We start from the raw sequence: 25,481 nt of genomic DNA, 5'->3' as shown, positions 1-25,481 counted from the left end.
TCGGTCCCATTCACTAAATGGCGGTGCTGAAACAATGACAAGTATTTCTAAAAACTGCATTAAAATTCATTTTTTCTCCTTCATTTACAAGTTCTGTGGTTCCATTCGCCAATGGGTGCCCAGCCTGCTTGCAGCTCTGTGTGCGCAGCCCGGGTTGGTAGCTGTGATGGCAGAAGCTGCAGTGGAGGCTTCTTCTTTTAAATTCCTTCACTTTTTCACAATGGTGTGTTCGGAAACAAAAGATCATAAATTTGCTGATTTTAGTCCTCTGCACTAAGAACTGAAGACATTTGATTTAATTTTCCTTCTCCCCACTGCTGAAACAGGCTCTTTGCATCGTCTTGGTGAGAGCAGCAGGAAGGAGAGGACGAGGAAGAACAGGGAAGTGTGGCGAGGGGTCTTCCCAGCCTTGCTGAGGGAAAGACAGGAGCGTTTACGGTCTGCGAGCAGGAGCCATGCAACCTCGTGGCAAAATCTACTGGAGTAACCAGTTTGGACTGGCAGAAGCAGAGAGCTTTAATGCTGGTTTCATTTTCTTCATCCCATGATAAGAAAAGAAATGTTGCAGGAACAGACTTTGAAGGGATGAATTTCTGAAGTCCAGATGTACGTTAGCAGGACAGCATGAAGCATACCTCTAACTGTAGTCTGGCTGTCCACGCCATCCTCTTTGGAAGCATCTGTAGCAAAATTGATGTGATGAAGATTGTAGAAAGGGAATTTGCTCTCCCAAATTCTAGTGAGTGCCGAATTCTGGTGTGGCTTTTCCCATCACCTGGCTTTGTGCCCACATGTGGATTCTTGCAGTTTGTAGGAGTTCTCCCTTGATTCTTGCACCTAAGGACATCTTACAGTTCATAAGTTTTTTCAAATGTAGGAGGATGGACTGAATGCTCAGGAGAAAGGTGAAGGTGGGCTTTGTGTGGGTACAAAGCAGGGCTTGACTGCGTTCTGGCTGGAAAAGGAAATCTTGACGTTTCCAGGCTTGCCCCATTTGGCAGCCAAAGCAGTCTCTAGTTGCTTCAGAGAAAAATGGTCTAGTGTGGAAGTCTGTCATACAGCACAATCGCTCCCTCTCCACGCACATCATTTGTAATTTATTGTGAGAGCGATGCAGAGCAGAGCTGTGGTTATGTGGGAGTTGCTTTTAGTTTACGGATAGCTGGCCTTCAAATTCCTGTCTGATAGGAAGATGCTGTGGTTCTCCAGAGGGGTGGTTCGTTGGATCTGCTGAATGCTCTTCCTTCTTGTATGCCAGAGCTCTAAACAGAGCTGCGGAATGCAGCCAGCCGTCATTCATCTCCTGCAAATTAGAACAATGAGAAGTGGGTGTAGTCTCAAGAAGCAGGGATCAGTCTCGTTTTAGAAGATGCTTCTTGGAAGCATCTCAGCACTTTTCTGAAGAAACCTAGACAATGTTAACACCCTCCTCAAGTATGACAGAAGGTGTTTTCTGTTGCTAACAGGTTTAACAGAAAAATCTACATGCCCTCTGCATTTTTTTGTAACTTTTTTCCTTTTTTTCCTCTTTTTGACTTGAATGACTCCAGTATAGTGTATTGTTTTTGTACTTCGTCACAGCTGTTTTTATAAACAAGCAGAAATGTCCTGAGACTTTTCCACTTCCAAGAGGATGTTCATATATATCCGTATCTCATTGACCTTAACAATATGACTTCATGCAGACGCAAAACAGTACGGAGCCTGATAGTGACAGGAAAGATCTCCATGTGGTGTTGGAGCAGGTTTAGTGGAGCATGGGTTCAAATCCCCTGTATTGGCTGTACTCTGTAGTTTCTTTTGCAACCTACTCAGAGCAGTTTCTTAAATGAGTAGAATTTCCTTTGATATGGTCCAAACTGCAGCACTTGATACCTAGAATCCTCACTCTTACTTTTCAGTTTAACTTCATTCATGGCTAATTCATTCTTGTTGGTTCTTGTGTCCGTGTTCTTGAGTTTAAACAGCTCTTCTTGGTCCTCTGTGCTCATCGGGATATGTTTGTGGGGAGCGGTTGTATCCTCCTATTCTCTGAGATGGATTTTTTCTTCCTTTTGCTTTCCCTCATGGGATGTTTCATATAGCATCTTAGCAGATCTTTGTTAAACAGCTGCAGAATTTGATTAATCTACCTGGAACAAGCGTGGTCAGAGCTATACACAGCATTCCAGAGAGAGGTTTTATGGGTTCCTTGTACTAAAGCATTCATACTAATTTATTTCTACAGGGATCTTTTCATGTTATACATCCTGTAGTAGCGTTTTTTGTCTTTGTGGCTTCGTCTTACTGATGAACCATCACTGTCTAATGAATCTGAACGTACCTCTAGGCCTGTTCCCCTCTTCTCAGTTGCTGAGTGCCTAGGGAATAATGGGAATAATGTTACTTTTTGATTTATATCCATCTTGTGTTAGTTGTGTTACTCAAATCTGCAAGATGCCGTGCCCTACATATTCTGATGCCTCTTAACTTTATCAGCAAATTTCATCAGTGCATTGGTAATTCTATTTTAGCGATTAATGAGAATATTTGAACGTTAATTCTAAGATTAATAATTGATCTCAACAAGGATCAAATCGTACAGCGTGGTGGTTCCCCTTTTCAAAGTAACCTGTGATCCTCGACCCTCTTTAGTTTTTTATCCTCCTAACCACTCCGGTATTAATCCTAATCCTCTCCATTTTAACTAGTAACTTCCTACGTGTCATCTATCAAATGCTTAACTACTTCTAATTTGTCTGGACTTCAGTGATCTTCTTAAAGAAGAAGATTGGGTTAGTCTAGCACTAATTCCAATTTGTTCTAAATTGGGAGTAGATTTACTTCGGCCTCCCATGGCGAGTTCTTCATTTTAGCAATAGCTATCAGAACTTGGTCTTGGTAGATTTCCTTTCTTGGGAGATGGTATGTACTGTTTTTTTTTTTGTGTGTATTTTTTTTACTATTATTTTTTTCTAAAGGTTGGTCAGCCAATCCTGCAACGTTTCAGACTTGTTCTGATTAGCTTTTTACAGGTATTTATTCTGCATGAGGATGCTGCCAGAGACCACCCATTAGGTATCTTCAGTTACTTCTGCTTCATTCTTGCACCATAATCATTCCTCCAAGACAATATATTTCCTTGGTATCCATTGTTTTAAGGTAGCTTTTCCTCTAGTCAAGCCAGACAAAGAAGCTTTTGCATCTTGTGCCAGTCTTGAGGAGCTGAGAACTGTCATGGAGCTGACCTTAGTACAGGGCGTTTGGATTAGGAAAGGAGACTGAATACATCCCGGTATATACTCTGAGCAATGAGTTATGGGCTCCAAGTTACTTAGGAGTGAATAGGTCCCACGATGTAGTCGTAGCAGTGCTTTGTGGGGGGAATTAATTGGGACAGAATGGCCATTTTTGCAAAATGGAAGTTTTTTTGGATTATTTTATTGAATGGAAAAGCATTTGGCTGGAGTGTTGTGTATTCAGAGGACTGACTAGCTAACCAGAATGTTGTGGTTGAATACTGGATTCTGTTCTCAAAAGCATTTCAATTTCTTTAGAAAAAAAATAATTGTAATCCTCTTAAAAAAATTTGTCTGCCTAACGAGAAATGCACATTTCTTTGCAGGATAGTTGGCACAGATCTCTAACCCATCTCTTCTGTATGCTTTTTTTTGGTCTGCTACCTGGATTTGAGTAATCAAATCAGGAAGGTAAAAAAATCAGGAAGGTAAAAGTGCTAGAGGTTCTTCTACTGATTATGGAAATCATAGTTTTCCAGACGTCTTAATGTTGTTCATTTTGGCTCTATATTTTTTTTTTCTGAAGCACATTTTTTTTTTTTTATTCCTGATGTTCTTGAGTCGTAGTGAGAAGTTAGTATCCAGGATGAGCTTTCTAGCTTTTATATGGGTTTAGGAAAAAGAGACAAGATACAGCCTTAGAAGGTACCGTCTTCAGTTTCTTGAGATTTAGACAAGCTTCTGCCTTCTGTTTTGTGCATAATGGGTGCCGCTATTCTTGTTGGATAATCCGCACAAGTTCAGACAGTAATATGAGACGTGTAGTTTCTCTTCACCATAGGTTTTGTAGTCTTGAAGGGGCTGAACTTGAATTTCAGATGTGAAATGTTAAGTGGTTGTGAAATCAAGGATGCTTTTATGCATGGGCACGAGGAGGATGTCTTTGTGCTGTGATAGCAAGCATGTTCACAGAGCTCACTGTTACTTTGTCCTAAGATTAATGGAGTGTCATCACGGATCTCCATCTGGTTTTGAATGCTGTAGCTTAGTATTCCTGGGAGCCCTTAAGAAGGTATCCTGATGTTTCATGTTACTGAAGTAGCTTTCCCTGTAGCTGCAGCCCTTGCAGGCTATAAAAGCTTGTCTTCTTATCTGTCAAGGAATATAAATACGCGCTTGCCAATAAGTTGGTTTTGAACATATCCTGGTCAATGCACTCCAGACAAATTCACTGAAGAACTAGAGGAGCCGTGCTCACTGTGTGCGGTGAATTCATTAAGCTTCCAGGCAGAGGCAGAGCCTGCTGCTTGGCAGTGCTGTGTCCCTGAGAAGGAGTTCATGCATCGAATTGTGAGACCTACCAACCAGCTTGTTGTCCTTCATCCCTTCTCCAAAATCCCACAAACTGCACACTTAAACGTTAGCAGCCTGTGGTTTTAGTATCAGAGAGTTGGTGGATTTCTCTGCTAAAAATAATGAAAAAAACTGAAATCCTGTCTGTTTCTGTTGAATTGGAGTCCAGAGATTTAATGGTGCCTTATCCTGAGCGGTGCTTTGGGCAGGGGAATAAGGTATCTGTTTGGGCCACGAGACGGTGTAGTAGGAATCCAATTTATTGCTGTAATGCATACAAACTCATTAACAAGTTCTAGGCCACAGGGGATATTTTCCTTTACTCTGAAAGTCATCTGAACCGGACAATCTTCAGTGCAACTGGCCGTGCCCTCCCATGTCAGTGAGTGACAGATCTAATTCTGCCGTTTTAGCCACGAGCCTCTTAGTTAATGGAGTCGTGAATATTGTTACTCAGAGGCAACCTTCAGAGTATTAAAATGCATTGTTCCTCTTCTCCACTTGGTATTTGTCAAAACAAGGTGTTGTATGTAATGAATGCAATGTTATCTTCGAATAAATACTTGGGTGTAGATCATAACTTCAAGGGAAGGAAAATAGAAGCAGCTTTACAGCTGCGCTGCGGTGACAGAGAGCGATGGGTTTAGCTTGCCTGCTTGAATGGTACGTGATGGAAACCCAGAGCCGGTGTCCTCTTTGAGGGGGGAAGGAAGCATTATGGGTTCTATGATCAGATTCATAAAATCCTTAGTATGTACATATATTTCATACGAGTCTCATTTCCCCCCTATTTCTTCTTACGTGGGAGCAGATAAAACGGAGAGGCAGCAGTACTGCTCGGCACGTACCATAGTAGGTTTCACTTTATAATTATCGCTCTGACATATTTATCTTTTCTTATGGAAGTGAAGATGCAGATATTTAAGAACCCTTCTTGCACAAAAAAGCCCAATTTCCGCTCAGTACTTAATTAGCACTTGTTTATGACACGGCATCTGATTTGATTTTCAAAACAAATTGCACAGTAAAGAGGCTGATATTTAAACTGTATAGTAACCACAGCTCCAGCTGTGACTCAAATATTGTAAGCCTTCAGGGGTTGTGTTTAGGCTTAGAAAATAGGAACTCAGGCCTGTAATTAAATGTCCTCTAAAAATCAGCCTTTTTAGGGAAGGGAAGAGGGTACCGCTGAATATTAAATGGCTGACTTGTTCTCAGAAATCATTCTGTTGTTCTAGGCCTTGCTGGGGATGGCAGAAATCAAATGGATTGAAAAGGGAAGAGTGGATTACGAAAGGAAAGAAGTCAGTTAAGGGTTGGAAAAAACAAGATAGAAGTTAGCGGTAAGAGCACTTGCCAAGTTGCTTCTGAGGAAGGTGAGCACAGGGGTGGGTATTGAAAAAGAGATAAAAAAAAAACATAGCAGCCTAACCTCTAGTCATGGAAAATGCTGGAGCAGACACTAAGAAAATAATATTACACTTCTGAATGATATTGCAATCATGAACATAAACAGTGTGTGCTCATGAAAATCCAAAAATGAGCAGATCTTGCTGGGCAATTAATTGTGTCGCTGATAGAATTGCCTTGAATGGGTCGTAACTCTGGAGGATTTTAGCGTTGATTGATAAAATACTACAACTTTCAAACAAGATATTTGTCAGTGTCCCAGAGCTTTTAAAGGCTGGCAGGGGAAGAAGGATGATTTATTATTTTTTTCTTAATTTAAAGGTTTAAAAAATATTATTATTTTTTTTAATAAAGGTACATGTGGGTTCCTCTGCTGTCACTTGGACAAAGAAATTCAGAAAAGTTTAACCAGATGTACTTACTTGTTTGTCTGTCCTGAAGAAGACATCCCTGGGGTCGTTCACAGTGTGGCTATGAGAACCAAAAGGCAAAACTTAGGAGGCTGGTTGTAAAATAAAGTTTAGCCAATGGTGGGTGTGTATGAATTAAATGTTGATGAGCCAGAGCTCCAGAGATTTTATTTAAGTTATGCTTTTCCATCAGTACTTGCATTCGACGTGAATGGGGGCTCACCTCTGCACATATCCCACTTTAACAGAACAAGAAGCACGTTTGGGTAGTGACATACCTTGTACTGGTACGATTTACTTCTCTTCTGCAGAGATTATTTTTAATTAATGGGGGGAAGCTTATTAAATGTAGAGGAGACGTGCCTCACTGAGGTGCTTTTGCAAGTACGGTGATGGGTCTTGGTTTCTCCTGTTTGTGTATTTAAGTCATCAGTACTGAAAAATAAATCAAGTTTACAGTAGCTGCTAATCTGCTGAAAGTCCTAATTACTTTTACTGCTGGTGCTCAAGCAATGAAGTCACAAAGAATTAGTGTTGCTAAGAGTTGTGTAAATAAAACTACGGTGTTATCTTTGGTGGTGGAGACACTTCTGCATGGGAGTAATCCTGGTGGTTGTAGAAGATCTGTTAACATACTTACATGTTTGCAGCACCAGGATCTTCAGATTAAATGGTTTAAATCATTCTTAAATCAGTTACTCACACTGCTCGGGGCTGCTGGGCTTTACAAACATTAAGCAGCCTGCCAGTCCTAAGAGAAAGCTTTACTCTTATCCTTTAATTTGCAGGCCAGGTGACCGAAACAGAGAAAGAAGCGAGGTCATTTTTCACAGCTTTGTTGTGTGAACCTGGGCAGATCTGAGGCTGGTATTCAGGTCTTTACTCCTGACACTGATTTAACCAAAAGGCCATTATTTCTGCTTGTTTATGAAGGCTGTTTTTTCTTCTTTTTCCCCTTGTCAGGTATACCGTGCTGTACAACTTTGAAAAAGCAACCGAAGCACTTGAGCCAGGTGTAAATGTGGGTTTCTGTAGCCTTCTTGCTAGAGATAGGTAGGACGTCGTGTAGTCCTTTCCATTTTCAAAGCACGTAGGAATGTCAGCAGTTCCTCTCAGCAGACCTGTGAGGTGGGTTAAATAAGTGTTGTCCTCATTTTACAGTAGTAGAGAGACTAACCACCCATGAAGTTAGTGCTGAACTAAGGATTAGGTCTTGGAGCATGATGCTTCTAGCTGTGTAAGGAGTCCCCTAAAACATGGTTTGTTAATGTGTTAAGCATTGCAAGTCCAGGCTCAGCAGGTGAATGCCATAACCAGATGTACTTGACTTTAATTTATCAGCACAACAGTGGTTATTAAAAATCATGTTTAACCGAGTTTACAGGCTAGGACACCAGGGCATAATCTTACAAAGTATTTTGAAAGATTTAGGAGGATTTCAATTTCAGCTGGAGAGAAGCAGAAATAACTAAGGTTCAAAGTATATTTTGAAATCCTGTATGTGTACTTCTCTTTATAGGGAACATTTTAGTGTTTTCCAGTTCGTGTTTTTGTTTCCAATTCCAAGGCTGAACTGCCTCCCCCCCATAGCTGTGAATATTAGTCATTCAGTGCTGACGCATTTTTCCTCTCTAAGCAGTTCTAATTTTTACTGTTACAAGCACCAAGGTGGACGCAGTTTGTACAAACTAAATCTTGGGTTGACACAAGAACAAATGGGAATAAACTCACCTTGAATAGATCTTTTCTGAAAGTCAGGGAGATGTTTCCAGCCTTCCAGGAGGAGACGTGGGGACATGTGTCTGCTGTTGTAGAGGGAAATTTACAGTGAATTAAGAAAGGGACTGCGAAGTGATTGCCAGGAGTAAAAAGGATGGTGAACTTGGTGTCTGAGTGCATCCTGTCTGGTCCTGTGGCTCAGATGTGATTTTAGTTCCTAAGCATCTCCTTTTTTTGGGGGGCATGGTTAAATTCAAATAGTTTTTCCAAGTTTATGAATCTTTGAATTGCAAATGAGTATCATGACAGGTAATGTTTCATTTTGTTATGTTTATTTATTTGTAAGTTATACTGTGTGTTTTGTGCTTCTAGAGTGACTGGATATCTTGCCTTTTCCTCAACCCGATAAGCATGGAATCAATAAAAGGGGAGGAGTTTATATTTGCTTCTCAGTTTGAGGAATAATTTATGATAGCGAGCGAGTGTGGTTTCCTGCTATTCCCATGTCAAGGCTGTACCTTTCCAGAGTCTTTCCATAATCCTTTCACACTGTCTCGTGTCTGGTCTGATTGTTGAGTGACTGTAAAAATGCTCTCATAGCCTGACTGCTGCTGTTTTGGTACCATTTAGCTTTACACCCTGGCAAAAGCAGTAAAGGCTGTTAGTCTCTGGTGCTGCACCCACCACAGCTGCAGCGCTTATCCAAGTGCATTTGTGTGGGAATTTTAAAGGAATATCTCTGTGTACCCAGCTGAAATGTAAAATGGTGGAGATTTGTTTTTTTATTAAAAAAAAAAAAAAAGAAAAAAAAGTGGTGGATTTGTTAGGAGAGTGTTCCTAAAGCAGCTGATACCAGAGGTAATAAACAAAATCTGGGGACTAAAACATTTGCATTTTTTTGGTAAAAATAAATAAATAAATAAACAATGCAGATTTTTTTTTTATTATTATTATTTAAAATACTCCAGAATTTAGCCTTAGGTTAGCTAGGTCCCAGTGTAAAAGGAGGTCTCTCTCTATGTCTATTCTCTCCTAGCCCCGAATACACATGCCAAAAGATGGATTCCAACTTTTATCTTCTGGATACCAAGCATGGCTAAAGCAGGTTGGACTGTATTATTGTTATTCATCTCATGTGAGGGACTGTGTTGGACACCTGTGCTTGTCTCATTAGTGAAGTACATAAATGAGGGTATAATGAAGTTACGGTGCCATGTTAGCTGATACCCTCCATAGCCATCACTGTTTTGTGTTTATGCATGCTGTGTTTGTATAACATTTTCCTCACGAGTCTTCTGAATGTGCACTCCTTGTAAATAAAAGTTCAAAAAGCAGTCACCTGAAAGCAGAAAGGATCGGAGCCCGCAAAGAAATCTGCAACAGCAGCTCAAATTACAGAATTAAAACGCGCCTTCAAACACAAAGCTGCGTGGCGGCGGCGCTGGTAATAATGGCGAGGCCAATGGGTTAAAACACGAGAGAATTGCATCGAGCGTCTAATTCAGGTCTGACTGGGTGAAACAAGTGCGGACACTCACTCACATCACATAACAATTGTGCAGTTTGACACAATCTGACACTGTGGGGACTCCCCACTCAGAAGCGGCCCGGCGCTATATTGCTCCAGCTGTTATTAAAGGCCAGGCTTTAGTTGTCTCAGCAGTCTGCCTCTAGCAATTGCTGTCAGCTTTTTCACTTTTGCGAGTGAAAAATTCCCCCTTCAGAAAAAAATGGCTTAATTTACAAATTGCCCGTATCAATCTCTTCATCATACGTGTGCCTTCACGAGAGAATCCGGCGTCCTTCCGAATACGGGGCTTAAAGTTGCTGTTTCTGTCGAAAGCCAGGAAGATTGTGTTGTTATGGCAACAAAAGCTGGAAATATGAAAACAGCACAGATAAGCTGCATCCTGTTGTCGTGGCAACTGGAGTTGGGAAAATGATGAAAAGTGGTGGTGAAAGGATCCGTGGTTCTGTGAGCCCGACGGAAACAAAGGGACAAGTCACCTGTGTGGAGCGGGAGAGAATTGAAACCAACAGCAGCACAAAGCCTTGAAACACCCGAGTTTTACTGCAGGTGCTAACAGGATGGCTTTGAGCCTCTCCAGTCTTGTCTCAGTGTCTTCCAAGTAGTAAGTGATGACGTGTTCGTGCAGGTTGCTCGCAGCTCTCAGTTTACATCGCCTTCTGGGAAACTGAGCAGAGCTCGAATGCTTATAAAAAGTTGGGCGTTGAGTCCTGGAGTCCATTTGCAAAGCAGTGCTTCAGATGAGTGATGCCTCACAAAGGCAAAGCGTGGTTTGGAGCTTCTCTCTGAGAGCCCATCCCTCTCTGTCTGGAAGTCCCCACTAGCGAAGGTCAGCTGGGACACCGGAGCTGATGTTCTCTTGATTTAAACTTTGCTGAGCTGCAGGCAAGGTGTCTCAGAGGAATCTCAGCTCTGCAATTAACGTCTCTCAGAGCTCAAGTTTGTTGACCTATGGGGCATGGCATCAGTTCTTCTTACGTGGTAGGTTGCGAGAACAATAGGGAGAGGACTGTGTGGCTTTTCTGTTTTCTTCTGAGGCAAACAGAGCTGCATCTGTTCATGCTACGTTCTGTTACCAATGCTCTGATGCAGGTGGGATATGTGCGTTTTTGCCTCTGAAAAATACTCAGGGAAAAAAAAAAAGCAGTGTTCAGCTAGCGAATTTCACATTAGGCAATCTCAAATAATAAAAGAACCTGCACATTTGTTATGCTTTTCTGTGTGGCTGCTTTCCTTTTGGTGTTTGGTTTACTGCTATTGGTCCTAAAGCCTTTATCTTAAATCTCCTTACTCCTCCTTGATCCAAGCAAAAGTTAGAAACCTGAGCTCGTGTCACCAGCAGATGCTGTCTTGGAAATAGCTTTACTGTTCCAATTTGAGGGCTGTGATTTCACCACGGGAAGTATATGGGTAAGGGAGCGGATACAAAGGGTGGCAATTCTTGATCAAAAGGAAGAGCTCTCCTAATAAGGGAGGTTAATTTTTTGAGGTCAGACTGATTTGCTGTAGGATATATATACAAAGGCCCTGCCTGTGAGGTTCTTTAAAACCGTTTATCATGAAGAAAGCCACTTTTGATTTATTTAAAAGCAGCAATCTACGTATGCATCCAGATGGAATGCTGTCTGTGCATCAGGTTTATCCCTCCTGGTGTCTGCCTTTTTAAAAGGACTCTAACATAATGATTTTTTTTTTCCTCGGTGTAGCTGAGTATTGATCTGCTGCCTGGCTTACACAGAACGCGAGAAGTATCCCAGTAACACATTGTATTAATGTGGGCTAAAAGCAGTTTATATTACAGATGAGGTGGAGGAAGATGGAGTTCTGCAAGACTGGACACATCCTATAAATATCCATAAAACTGACAATTTTATCTAAAAACAGAGCTGGCTGGATTTGCGTATTTTCAGCCTACTTAAACTGGAGATAATAGTTGAACACTACCTGAGCATGGGTCGCCCACACTAATGTCATTACCCTCTGCCCTTTAATGGCAGCTTTTTCTATTTAATGTTGCTATGCTGCAGCTGAGAGCTGTGTTGTGCTCATAGGTGGGCTAGAGGAAATACAATACCCATGGCCAGAAATGTGTGTTGCTTTAAGAACAGGATTTTAAATAACCTGGAAAGCTCTCTTTACACCAGCAGCTTCCTGGGAGTTTATCCCTTACAAAAAGGCAAACACCTACAGTTATTTTATTTGGCCTTGATCTTTGGTTAAGCCTTTCTTCAGATGGCTGCGTTGTGCTGCTGGCAGCCTGTAATGTCCCGTCCCCTGATCTTGACCCTTTGAAGACAGGCTGCCATTGACTTCTGAGGGAAGGACGGGGGTAATTTTAGTGTGCAACTGCAATCAATAGACATGTTCCAATCCCGAGGTGATATTGATGCCTTCTATGATTTAAGCCAAAGTGAGAAATTGGGCAAATTAGGCTCTTAATTAGCTGAAACACTTGCAAAACATTATTTTGATTGCCTTAATAGAAGTATCATTTGAAGTGGCTTGTGAGATGTGGTAATTCAGAGTTGAAGCTAATCCCTTCCCTTCGTATACTATTGTGAGCAAGTGTGCATCACATAGGATATGTAATATAATGTGTTCATCTGAGCCTTTCTGCCTCCCACTGTCTTCTGGAGTGGAATTTTTAAGGCCAAGTTATAAACCTGTAAATGTGTTTTATGCTGGAAATTCTTGGTGCTACCTTAACTAGATTGGTACCAGCAAAGGCCAGCGTAATCAAACAAGGCGTTTGAGATATTAAGGGTCTGCACTTCGGTCAAGTCAGTTGGAAAACACAGTGGAAAAACCAGGAGTGGGGTGAAAAGAGGATTCTTTCACTAGAACTGTGCTTTCCTAGGAAAAAAATGCACTGATTGGAAATATTTTGATTTTGTTCTAGTGGTTGATTTCATCGTTTGGCATCTACTCTTTAACTTCAAAAACGTATCTTCTATTTTTGATGGTCCCATATGCTTTTTACAATCCAGTTACTAACTCCTTGGGTGGAAAGTAGAAATAAGCTTTCTTTCTGCAGTTTGTTATTAATACTTGGCATTCGTGTAGTATTTTGAGAATGTCAAGTGCTTCAAAGACATACCTGTTATCCTCGGAAAGCTTTTGTGTGGTATGTGCATAACATAACAATCCTGAGAGTTTCAGGAATTACACAAAATTGAAGATGGGGGAAAATCTAACAAAACATACATTTCATCTCTCTGCCGATGTAGGATTCTTCTCTGCACTTCTTGTGATGGAACTCCAGACCTGATCTATAGAAGAGTCTCAAGCTGAGGAGGCTTCAACTCATTTCTTAGTAGTAGGTTTTAGGGATTTTTTTAAACCCCATAGATGTTCAGGTTCAATGATGCTTCAACAGTTAATATAGTGCTCTTTCTGCTTTTTGTTACAAAAGTGTTTTACTGTTGCTGTCTTCTCCACTCCCTGTTGTTCAGTGTTTGGTGTTTGTGTCAGAGCTGCATGTTAAGGACCCGTTCTGGTCCCTGACACCTCTCAGGCAGGGCGGTTCTGTTGTCCGTGCTGTGCAGATGTGGAGCTGAGATGCTGTGTTCCTCTTTACTCCAGCACATTAAGAACGCCTGTTCAAAGAATTAGATTTTGGGTCTGCCGAGTCTCAGGCTGCCTCTTTCATCCTCTTCCATTTATCTCTTGTGACATAATAAGATTTGAAATTGTTAGAAGTTCCGACAAAATCAGGCTTTGGACATGATGGGGCTTAATAGCAACTGTTTCTTCTCTAAGTAGACCAAGAGCATCTCCATTGTAACCCGTCAGATAGTTGGCATGCTGTAGACTGTGATTAGATTGCTTTGAGTAAGTTTGGGTAGGTCTTGGGTTTAACAACACCATCTTTGTTGCTTGAAGAAGCACGCACAAGTCTCTACATGTACTTGTTACACTCCTTAAGGACGGGTATGGCATCTGAAGCAATGCTCTGCAGGTGCACTGCTTTAGATAAATCAGCTTCCCAGATTAAAGAGCTGTAATTATGGAGACATTAGTATTGTCTAGTTCAGATATGATCTACATGAGTTCCCTCTAGCACTTGGCAAGTGAGGATCTCATACACCTTATAGCTGGGAAGTTGGCTCCTTCCTGGGGCACGTAAGTTGTGTTGATCTTGAATCCCATAGCTCCAACAAGTCCAGTAACCACTCTTTGAAGAAAACATTTCTTCACAAACATTTACCTAAAAGCTGTGATCTGATCCTCCCGGATCCTGTTCAGGTAAGAAAATATTTGGATAGCCTGAATATGTAATCCCTTGTCTACGTACCTTATCTTTGATATTTAAGAGCAGTTAGTGAACTGGAATCTCTTGTAAAAAGTTACTGTAAGCTAGGGAGTTACCAGAAGATTAGAGAAGAGTTTGCATAATATGTGTGTTCAGGAAAATTTACGGAGCAATTATATGAAAAGTGGGAGGCTAAGGGAAAAGAAATCATTTCCAGTGGTTTGAGCTGTTTGTGCACAGCAGAGCTTGCAGAATGCACTGAGCCCACGAGCCTTAGGGTAAGTGGGGGTAAGTGGGGAAACCTCTGCACTGAATTCAGTCATCAACGCCGGTGTAAGAAGCCCAGCACCTCCTATGCTTGGAATAGAGGAAGAGTGCTGGGCTTGAAACCTACTACCATGTTTCTACATCTGATTTGTGAGACCTGATTGTCCTGAAGAGCTCTGCAGGAGCTAGGAACATATTCTCTGCTCTCCAATAGTGAGGAGTTGGGTTGCTTGTTTTGTAGATGCTGAAAATGCTTTGAGGTCCCTGAGTAAGGTAGCTCGATGACTTTTCTTACAGCAAAACAGCAACAAACAACTTCTGATAGTTGCCATATGTGTGACCTAAATGCCTGAACACAATAGAAGCTGAGAAATTGTGAAAAGTGCTGGTTTTGACAGCAACAGAGTGTTGCCCTTCACAATTCTGGTGCAGTACGTACCAGCTGGAGGAGCTGACAGCTTGTGGGCTGGTTGAACCCTGGGAGATCCTTCTCGTGGTCACACTCTGAGGAGTGCTGTAGTTTCCTCTTTATTTTATAACTTAATCTTCTTACTGTGGAAAACCAGCCAAGAAGTCAGCAATGAAAAAAGTCAGCATTATTTTAGGTGCAGAGAACCAGGGGTCTGGAGTATAAGGAGGTGTAAATTCTAACTCTAGTTTTTGGTTTAATTAAGACTTACAGATTTAAAAGCTTTTTCTAATATATATTTTCAAATGAAAAAAAAGACAAACTTTTGGAGAAACTTATAAAAGTATTAATTTGCTCTGAGCCACGCTAGTCTCTTTGGTAAGTTCATAATTAGGCAGGATTTTTTTTTTTAAATGGGTATTTTTGTCTCTCAGGTATATAACTGCTCCATAAATGGTAAATCTGTATTCATATGTTGAGGGTTTTTAAAGGCATATTATTTACACAATTCACTGAAATGGCTCCTCTGAAAGCTGGGTGGCTCTCTCATGTAATTATGTATTTAGCATGCCTTGTATCCACAGTTCGGATGGGGGGGAAAGAAAGAAAAAATAAAGCCCCACAAAGAACTACTAAAAATAATTCTTGTTCCATTTTTGTGGATTTTTTTGAGGCTGTATCATACAACTTTTTCACAGTTAAAAACCCAACAAGATCAAGTGCTACTGATGCTAAAAAATGAAATATATTTGACAGATTTTTAATTGTGAAAGCATGCAGATTGCACCAGGGATTTCTTTTCTTTATATCTATGTCATGTATTTAATCAAAGGCAATACCTATCTGAACAGCAGAGAGGAAAAAAAATACAAGACGTATATTAACCTTTCTGTATATATGAGAGGTCAAAAGGATGAAAACTAGACCAAAGAAATAAACCCAAATCACTTCTAAGCAAGAAGCAAATTTCTGGGATTAAGTTTCGTGACACCAACATTTGCAATGTAAATAGCAGCTGCCTTATCTAATATATTTTATATGATGTATTGCATTCTGCAGTGACAGGAATAGTGCACATCAGACACAGTGTGAAAGTGCTGTGTGTTGTATTATTGGCACTGGCTTAGTTAAATATGTGGCCAAAAAAAGTCCAAGAGGAACTGAGTGGGCATGAAGGGTTTGGGGTTTGTCCTCCTGCTTTTTGTGTTGTGTTCTAATCATGAATATTAAGGATCCTAGTACCATTTTAGCATTTATTTGATAAAGCATTGTGAAGGATCAAAATTCCTAAGGCATACTTCCTACTTTTAGACTTAAAAGGCATGCAGGAAGCAGTGCTCTGAAAGAGACTTCTTCAAGGAGAATTGTACTTCCCAGCCATCCCGTATTTGACTTTTCAAGAGATGAGATGTGGAAAGACCTGTCTCATCACTCAGGCCTGCTGTATCTAGTTTTACTATGTTTTCAAGTGTCCCTTTATGTTATTTGCTGCAGTTTGCGTGGTAGAATTTCCAGTACTTCTCTTTGCCTCTGGTCCCGATTTTAGTATATTTACAAATCGTGCCCTGTTTCTGTTTCTCTTTGTACAACCCTTTCCAATTCCATCGCTTATGATCAGTCTCATCGCTTATGACTAAACAGCTAAAGCCCCTTTTCTCTGTTTTTAAACTCTTCATCTTCTCTTGTCAACACGTCACATTCTACTTGTGCTCCTTAATGAAATTATTGGGTGAACAGGATGTTAATCCCCATCTCCCAGGAGAAGAAGAAATTAATATTGGTTTATCTCAAGAGCTGAACTACATGAAGCACTGGACAGTGTGCTAGAAGAGGAATAATTCTGACCTAGGAAAGGATTGAGATGGATATGGTTAGCAGCTGAAGTTAGTCTTGTGTACAGTTGACCAAAATTAGCAATTGGGGAAAAAAAAAAGGGTTTCCTTTTTGGCTTTGCCACTGACTTGTTATGGTGTGCACAAATGTATGTTATGTTGCCTGTACATCAAAGGCATTTTACGTGCACAGGTTATCACAGGGCTGAGTGCAGGGTTCAGGTAGGTTATTGCCCTTTAGTTTGGAAAAAAGGGGCACAATTAAAGGCATTCATGCTATACTACTGTCTAATTAAGATCTCCAAAGTATTTATAAAGAAAATATCCTTAAACTAGTGTTCAACTTTCGTTGTTGCTTACAGTGAGCTCAGTACAGTGCATTTGTATTTTCACACCTTCTGTGCACTATAGTTGGAAAGTGTGGCGGTTCAACAACTTCAGGGTTTTTTTTTCTCCTCATGTAGAACCAGTTAGTTTTGGAGGAGAAGGTGATACATTTCTGACCTGTAACATAATTTACTAAAACTGTGTTAGTTACCTGTAGTATATTGTATTTGCCGAAGGACCAGAAGAGAACAAATTTGATCAAAAAGCAGCCTGAAATTGCAGCGTATAATCCTGTAACGCAATAGGAAATAAAGTAAATAACCAATTTTTAGCAGTGGCAAAAGTTTAGCCAATGGATGTGTACCCAGATTTGTCTTTAGGACATCAAATAATTGGAATAGAGGGTAGGCTATTAGTGGCAAAACATCTGATGTAGTCCAAAATGTTCCTGCAGTAGAGTTACAAGAAGAGTTGGGTAGGTTAAAATACGGCTTCCCTTCAGCTGGGTGCCACTGCCCACTCAGCTCAGCCTATTTGAATTCAAAGCAAGGCGAGCCCATTTAATCACCAGTGGAGCAGCTGGTACCAGCCTGTCAGGAGGATGCTGAACTTGCTTCCAACTCTGTTCTCTGCATTTCTGCAGTGGGAAAACATATCTCAGAGTTCAGGGAACGGAGTTCGCAGCGAAAGAAATGTGTATTTCGTCAAATAATTCCTTATCTAATGCTACTTATTGTCTCCTAAAGATGCTTAGCTGTTATAAATTAAAAGCTTTGCACCACCGGGTCAGGAAGGCGCGCAGACACCCGCAGCCTTAATGCAATCGGGAGAAAGGAAGGTGGAGAGGCTGCTGCACCCCGGCCCAGTACTTAGCAAGCAGTATCAGCGTTCCCATTTGGCCGTGGTCCAACCTCGGTGCCTCTGTATCTTTGTTTTGAAGAATCGATGCGGATTGACTGGGAGTTCAGGAGAGGATTTTGTCAGTCAGCTTTCAAGCAGAGAGCGCAGAGGCCGGTCCCTCGTTTGTGGAGCTGACAGTACAAAAGTGAGCATTTGACACGTGGCTTGCTCGGTGGCTGGGGACAGAGGCTGTTGAGATTTTCTGAGATCAGGCTGTAAATGAAGTTGTTCTGTTGGGTCACTCATCTGATTTACACACAAGCTGTTTCTATTGAAGCACCTGGGGCCTTTTGTTCATGCTTGTGAATAAGCCTCTTTCAGTCAGCAGCAGTAATTTAGAGTCTCTGCTTCCTTCAGTAGGTAACAGGCAAGTACAGCAATGACATTTTCTCCCAGTGTGTGTGCATCTTCACTTTTTTTTTTTAAGCTGGGTAACAGAACTGTATCAGTAATGTGAATTTTGGTACATACCGGAGCAGATTCAGAAGTCACCTGAGGTGTTGGTAATTGTTTACTGTGTACTACCTAGTTCTGGAATAATACTAAGCAGTGAGGGCACATGGGTGAGTACCAGTGTCCTCTGCAGGTGCAGGTTGTTCGGCAGAAAAGACCCTCAATGTTCTCCTTTCTGGTGGCAATTGCAGAGGAACATAACGTTGTAATTGCCCTGGCACAATGGAGACCCCGAGCTGCTGCTTGTAGTGCCTCCATCCGACTGGAGCCACCTCTCACATCAACTTTGAGGCAACATGAGTGAGCATTGCTGCTGACAGAGTGGCCCTCCTTTTTCCTGCTTCTCTTTCCATGCTTTGCTCAGTACATATATTTAAAATAACCTCTTCTATTTTGCCAAACCTACTTCACTGGCAATCAGGTCTTCATCTAGTTCATCATTGCAGGATGAAATATTGAGTGAGCCCAAGGAATGGGACAGCCAGGGAAGAGGAACTAAGGCTGTGGCAAGACTTTGCTAACAAGTCTTCATGCACACACAAAAACATAGGATAGTTATTGTCTTTTTTTTTTTTTTTCTTTTATTTGTATCATGTCCTGAATCTTAGGATGGCTAACGGTAAACAGCTGATGCTTTCCGAGTAAATTTGCTTTATGTCATCAGGGATACCACGTTGCCCTTAATCTCCTTTGTTACTGTGATGTTCTTGGAGAGTGTTGACAGCCAGCTTTGATTGAAGTAAATATCAAATTGGATAAAAAGTAAACTGTAGATGTACACTTATTTTTTTTTCTAAGGCTTACCATTACAACAGCTTTGATAGCTGGAGCCATACACATGACATTGCAAAGAAAAGATTGCTGGCATTTGGAAGGTGTTGGTATGTGGGAGTGAGTGTCTCCTGGAAGGCTAGGGTGGCAGACAGGGAAGCATGGCTCAGTTCTGGTGCCTGTTACAATACTGTGGCTCTAAGTTTTTGTCTTCAGGAAGGGCATTATCTCACGTGAGGATTAATACTACAAAGTACTCATGTTCTTGAGTTCCCATGTCTTTGTAAGATGAAGAGGTTTTAAAAGAGAAAATGAGGTGGGGAATTTATTTTAAGGTACCTTAAACTTGCAGAAAGCACACTTGTATAGGTTCTGTACCCCAGTAATCTTTTAATACTATTTCTGGAACAGCAGCATTAAATTATGACAGAATAAACCAAAGAATGTGGTGATGGACAGGGTTAATCTCTCTGTGGCTGTCTACGCACTGCCAAATTATGAATGTTGACCATCACCTTTCTGCTCAGAGATGGGTTTTGTTGCTCCTACGTAGTAATCTAGTGCAAGATTTTCCAACCCTCTTACGAGCAGCAAGAAATGGTGGCTCAAAAGGCAGCTGTCATTTCATACCCATTCCAGCTGCCCTTTCCACTCAGATTTCTCCCCTTTTTAAGGGGGAAGGGAAGAAAAAAAAAAGACTGGAGGGTTGCAAAAAGGAAGAGTGCAAGGGTTTGAAACCTCTAGCATCTCATCTGTCACATCCTCCAGTTTTCATAGCTAGCTGCCCATTTACAATGTACTTGTTTTTCCCTGCCTTACCGGTAATTAGACAAATGCAGCAGTGCTTATGGCATCAAAAATTCTCTGGCTGGTAAAAGCAATAGCTGTCATAATGCATCCCTAGATTTAGCAGTAGCGATTTAAAATGAACAAGCAACTCCCTGTATTTCAGGAAGTAATGGCTTTAACTCTACAAAATGGTTAGTATTTTCCTTGACCGGCTGCTTTGGCTCCTTTTTTCTTTTTTTTTGTATTTGTGCTTTCGATGATCAGAATTTTTGTTGTAATAATCGTATTTTATTTCATGAATAACAAGGCAAGCAGAAACACAGAATCCTATAAAGTGTCACCAAGTTCCTGTTCACCTTGACCTGCAGGTTTCTCCTTCTAAACCCCAATGTACAAAAAGCCTGTTCTTTCCCTGCCAGTATTCCATTTAAAGTTGTCATTTGCTTTTCTGCTTCCCTTGCAGAATTGCTTGCTTTGTGCTGTTTTGTGCCTGGAATGTGCTATGCATGGGGAAGAGGTCTGTTTAATTGGAAGGGAACTTTTTTTGGTGAAAAAACTTGCACAGTGGTGTAGAAAGCTGATCAAAAAATTACTTTCCTGATCCATGATGCCTTTTTCTTGCTACTCTGACATCCGTAAAGCCTTCTCGAAAGGAAAGTGTCACCAGCAGTTTGTGTTCTCTTAAAGATGTCTCAGTCTTTTAAGGCCAGTTGCAGTCGTGTTGATGCCATTTGGCTAAGCCTTGAAAGTTCCTGTAATCTGTGCCATCCTGTCTCATACAGTCCCATCTCATAGTTGTCCTTTCTCTGCAGTGCTCTATGCCCAGATCTCTGTGGCTGGGCTGCTCCAGCCTGGCGGACAGCATGCCCTCGCTGCGATGCCTGTATAACCCAGGGACTGGCGCACTCCCAGCTTTCCAGGTACTTTCTGTCTCTCCACGCTCCTCCTTTTTCTCTCCACCCATGTATGTGTGCATCTGCTTCTTTACTTCGTTTGCTTTACCTTCATTTATCCTGCTCCATACTGTATGCCTCTCCTTTGTCATTCAGAGCTCCTCCAGTATTTAAACCCATCTTGCGTAGATTCAGGGTGGCTCAGTACTGGGGCATTTCCATTTCTTTGATTTAATACAATTATTTTGTCTAAATTGGCTTGGTACCATCATCTTTTTCCATTGGCTTTCAGTTGTGTCAAAAATACAGCACTTAATTATATTTGGCAACCAGTACCCATCACACAGTCTCCAATCTGGCTGTTCATCCAGTGATTCCCTTCCTATCGAAATTTTCTGTGTGCCATTTGGAGGACTGAGGGGGTGGGTTCATTGCCACAGTGATAACTGATGCCAGCTTTTGTTTCCTTCAAGTTTGTTAGCAATAGTCTGGACGCTTTGATTATAGAAAATTTTTGTACGAGTCAGCTGTCAGTCAAATGGCAAGTAAAGGAACCTGGTTTTCTTTGGCCTTTGAATTTTAGTCCAGCTTTTCTCAGCCACGAGACAGCTTTTTGCTGGACAGGGTTTGTTCAGATGCTTTAGGTGACCAGTGACTCTTACAAAATTGAGTTACTCTCCTGTGGGTGAGGCAGCTGGTAGCTTAGTGCCTAGAAATCTAAAGCTCAAGATCATTGCAAGCATTTTATGCTGGCGAGTGGGTACAAAAAGGAGAGCAGAGGAGGCTGGACTGCAGAGATCTGTTCTTGTCAGATGCTCTCTCTGGGTGATTGTGTGTGAACTGCAGTGACTGGGGGACCTTAGAAGTATTTCTGGAGAGTGCGCTCATTCGAGTTCCTGGTAGCATGAATGTTTATTTCCAGGTTTGTGCTGCTGGATTTGTTGACCGAACCTGTGGCAGACAGTTTTATTCACCAGCATCTTGCAAAACCAGGCATAATGAATAGGCTAGAATTGTCCTGAAAAATTCGGAATCATTTTGTTGGGAGTTCGTTACCCGCTTCTAAAGGATAGCGTGCAAAGATAATTTTGAATTTGGCTGCCTGCTTCCAGGACTAGGAGAGTACAGTGGAAATAATCGTCTCAGTCTCAGGGGAGGCTTAAGTGTATTACATCATTTTGCTGCAACTCTTTTTGCTGACCCAGCACCAGCACTGATGGACTCTGGAAGGTGTCCTGCCAGGCCTCCTCTGCTAAAGCAGCAAGCTTTTAGTGGAGCTTTCCATGGGGGAGGGGGAAGAAGACTTTTTATTAGTCTAAGAGGACTCTGGAGACAACAGGCAGAATTTAGAATCCTACTTTTAATCCTGATTTGCATAATTTGACTAAATCGGATGAGCCTTATTTTTTGGGCTTTCTGCTGTTGAATAAATCTCAGATCTCTTTAAGCTCAGGTTTTAGAGAACCTTAGCAGTATATTGAAAGCAATTTATAAACTCAGATTGTGACTTCTTTCTACTTGAATTATTTTTGATTACTCACATTAAATGTATATTACAAAGGGGAAGGGGAACTTGCCTCTTTTAGCTCAAGATGTTCTCGATAATGATAGCTATGTACAGTAACTTTTCTGCTAATATGCTGCGTTGATATTTGGGGTCAAATGAGTCAGAAGCTGAACCATTTACCATGTATTGCCTTCTTGGAAGTGGATCAGGACTTTGACATTTGCATTCCTGCAGATTTAGCAAAACATTTCCATGGGTATTTAGTGACTATGGGAATTGGGGAAGGCTGCCTCCCTTGCCATCTAAAATGGTATACCAGTAGTCTGCATAGCACTGACTCTGCTGAGGAATTCATTTAGTGCCTATTGAGAAACTAAATGCCAGTAACAGCTTCTGCAGCAATGAGTCATCCATATTTCAGCCCATTTTTTTTCAATGGGCTTTGATCCCCATTAGCTTGCATGGTCTGCAGAAAACTCCCCTCCAGGAGGCATGGCTTCTGCATTTTCCAGTGCAGTAGTCTAAATGGGAGTGGTTTGAAGCCTGCTTGAAGCTGTGATATTGAAATATTTCATCGTTCTGTAATGCTTTCTTTGGTATTGAATCTTCAGGAAAGCATTAAAGACTTCTTTGTACCCCAGCAAATTTTCCTCATATTAAGTTATTTTATTTTTTTTGCTAGCAAGCTTGAAGTAACTGGAGAAGCATATCAATGTTCTTTGCTTGTGGCAAAAGAGAAGGTGCCATCTGGAAGGCTACTTAGTCACTGCTGAATTTGTCTAGTTATTTACATGCTTACCTTCAGATGCTCAGACAGAAATGTGGAAACAGGCTCTTTTTGAATAGCTCAGTTAAAGCCCTGCTGACTCCTCATGGGAAACATTGGCAGATAGTCGATTTAGAGATGATTCTGTTAATATGTCAGATAACTTCATTTTTCTTCTTTGTGTGTTTTTATTATCAGAGACGCTTCTGTGAAAACAGGATCTTCTGGTTCCTTAGCTCCATTTGGCAATCCTCGCACAGTGGGAAAGGTTTTAAGGCTAAACCCAGGAATGGGGGATTAAGGAGCTAGAAACAGTTGTTTTTTTAAACATCTTTTATCTCAGGGCTTGGCAACTGATAGTCTGTTGTGTAACTGAATTTCATAGAGATCATGGTGAAAGAAGGCAGCAAATTGGAACATGAACTCTGATAAGGCTTTGTGGGAGGGGGTTAAAAAGGGTGCTTAAAAAAAGAGAAAAAGGCCAGCCATTTCATTTTCGGTGTCTTGGATGCTGTACTGTCACTCTGCAAAACAACTGAAAGCTAGGTTGCAAGTAGATTCTCCGAATAATAAAAAATAAACTTATGCAGAGTATATTTTTCCTAGAAATCCATGTTTCTGAAGTTTCCAGATGTGCCAACAGGTGCCTGTTTTCATGACATTTTTCATTTGAAGATAATTACTTTCCCCCTTTTAAAATATTTTCCATGCATGCTTACGGGGCTCAGCTTATGTTATTTTTCATAGTCACAGTTCTTTGAAAATTCTGATTTACAGTTACACCCATCAATGATGCCAAGAAAATGACTGCATTAAACCTTTCAGGTTTGCATAAGACCATAATATTTCCTTTAATTTATTTCTGTAGGCTACTGTGTGAATGCAGACTCTTAAGGAGCAATTTAAAAGTCTTGCCAAAGGTTATGTATCAGGGTAATCACGGAGAGCAGTCCATCATCTCTTCATTTTTACCCAATTGACACTACTTACAAATATTGGCTCCACTGTAGGTTGTAAATGTTTTGGGACAAGAGTCATGCATTAATTTTTTATTTATTTTTTCTTGTCTGGAGCCTAGGCACCAGTGAAAAAGCAAAAAGTGGTCTAATCAGCTTTATTTTGCTGGATCCAAAACTCTTATTTTTCTAATGGGCTCTTTTAATCGAAAAGGAGAATTGACTTTCTTGTGGTGGAGGTAGCCGCCTCTTGTTGAATGAATATGGAAGTGCTTTTCTCTGGAATGCCAGAAATTCACATTTTGCCTGACTTGAAGTGAAGGCTTTGATCATAAAGAATGGCACACCAGGCTGTGTTAAATGAAAAAGATTGCATTTTGCTTGGTTTTGCAGAAGCAAAGTGTGTTCCTTGTTTGAGGCAGAAGTCTCTGTCCTGGTTGAGGAATGCATGGCCATCCTGCTGTAAATGCATGGCCATCCTGCTGTATTAGTCAAATTGAAGTAAACTGCAGGGTATTTAAGGTTCTGCAGTATGGGTGTGATTTACACTGCTCCTCTTCTTTGGACAGAGACCGCTTTTGGAGAAAGGTGAGTGTCAAAGATGTAAACAGTCTGGTGTACTGGAAGCATGTTGCACCCATGAGATAGAAATGAACTAGTTTCTCACGTTATTTTTACATCTATTTTTTAAAAAAAATTGTTAGAAATGGTCATTCGTAGTTTCCTTCAGATTGCCCTTGCCTCTTACCTTAAAAGTTGGCATTTTATTGCTGAGAAATGCAGAGTAAATGTGAGTAGTAATGGTAGTACTTTATTTATGGCCTTACAAGGAGGTTAAAGCTGAAGTCTGGCGGGGTGGGCAAGCTGTGCACGCTCAGAAATGTGTTTGTGAGAAATGAATTTGATGGATTTGGAGGAAGACCTTTACTGGTAGGTGGAGATGGGTACCTTAGTGGGGCGAGAGATGGGGTGTCCGGTCCACACACCCCACCAGCCTCAAGATGTGGCCTCCCTCGCCCAAGGCTGCTTTGTATTCCCCCCTCTCGTGCTCTCCCAGCGGCTGTGTGAAATGTGCCTGTGGGCTGTTTACAGGGAGCCTCTAAACCAGAATGGTAATTTTGGTGGCTAATAGCCAGAGCTTGTGGCTGCAGCACCCCCCGGCTGGCGGCAGGCTCTCCCCTGTTTATGATCGTAGTTAGGTGGCCCCCAACTGTTTACAAGACAGCAGAGGTGAGATCTTTGATTGACAAGTCAGAAATGCATTAGATCATTCCCTCTGCCAGTCTCTGCTTCATGCTGTTAAAAATGTCAGCCTCTCCAAGTTTGAATGGCAGCCCGAGGGCCTCAGAAGCTTTTTGTTTTCTGAGATGGAAACACAAATTGGATGTGTGCCTGAGCGCTTCATCCTGGGCTGTAATTTCATCTTTTAGCTAAGAACCACAAGGTACATGAGCAAAGCACCCTGTAAACAATAATACTGGGGAAAAAAATAAACAAGGTCGTGTTTCTGGTACGTTGATCCACCGGTGTCCTGACCTCTATCACGTTGAACATCTCCACTCTGATTGCTGTTCCCTTTGGCATTACAATGAGAGGAGAGAGACTGACACGGGAGGCAAAGATTTAAAGTTGCAGTGTTGTTGCACATTCCTTGTATTGGCTATGAAATATTGAACTGCCACAATGTGACACCTGGTTTTTTAAGCAAAGTTTCTTGTTGG

The 25,481-nt window shown here is 41.3% G+C and overlaps 1 protein-coding gene across 13 annotated transcripts in view; it reads left to right on the top strand.

Annotated features, from left to right (window-relative positions):
• The window catches only part of BTRC (beta-transducin repeat containing E3 ubiquitin protein ligase), a 119,247-nt gene that overhangs the window by 7,437 nt on the left and 86,329 nt on the right, over positions 1 to 25,481 (top strand). For 2 of the 13 annotated variants that reach the window (XM_084526647.1, XM_084526638.1), the window contains exons 2-3: positions 9,147 to 9,215; positions 20,451 to 20,558. The exons of 6 other annotated variants lie outside the window; for them this stretch is intronic. In XM_084526647.1, the coding sequence (XP_084382773.1) occupies positions 9,147 to 9,215; positions 20,451 to 20,558 (177 nt within the window). 5 more of the 13 variants (XM_084526649.1, XM_084526646.1, XM_084526645.1 and 2 more) reach the window with 4 other exon arrangements.

The sequence above is a fragment of the Aythya ferina genome (assembly GCF_964211825.1).
Source record: "Aythya ferina genome assembly, chromosome: 7".
NCBI classification, from domain to species: domain Eukaryota; kingdom Metazoa; phylum Chordata; class Aves; order Anseriformes; family Anatidae; genus Aythya; species Aythya ferina.
The sequence above is the reverse complement of the archived record's forward strand: the minus strand, read 5'-3'. Positions and strand labels throughout refer to the sequence as shown.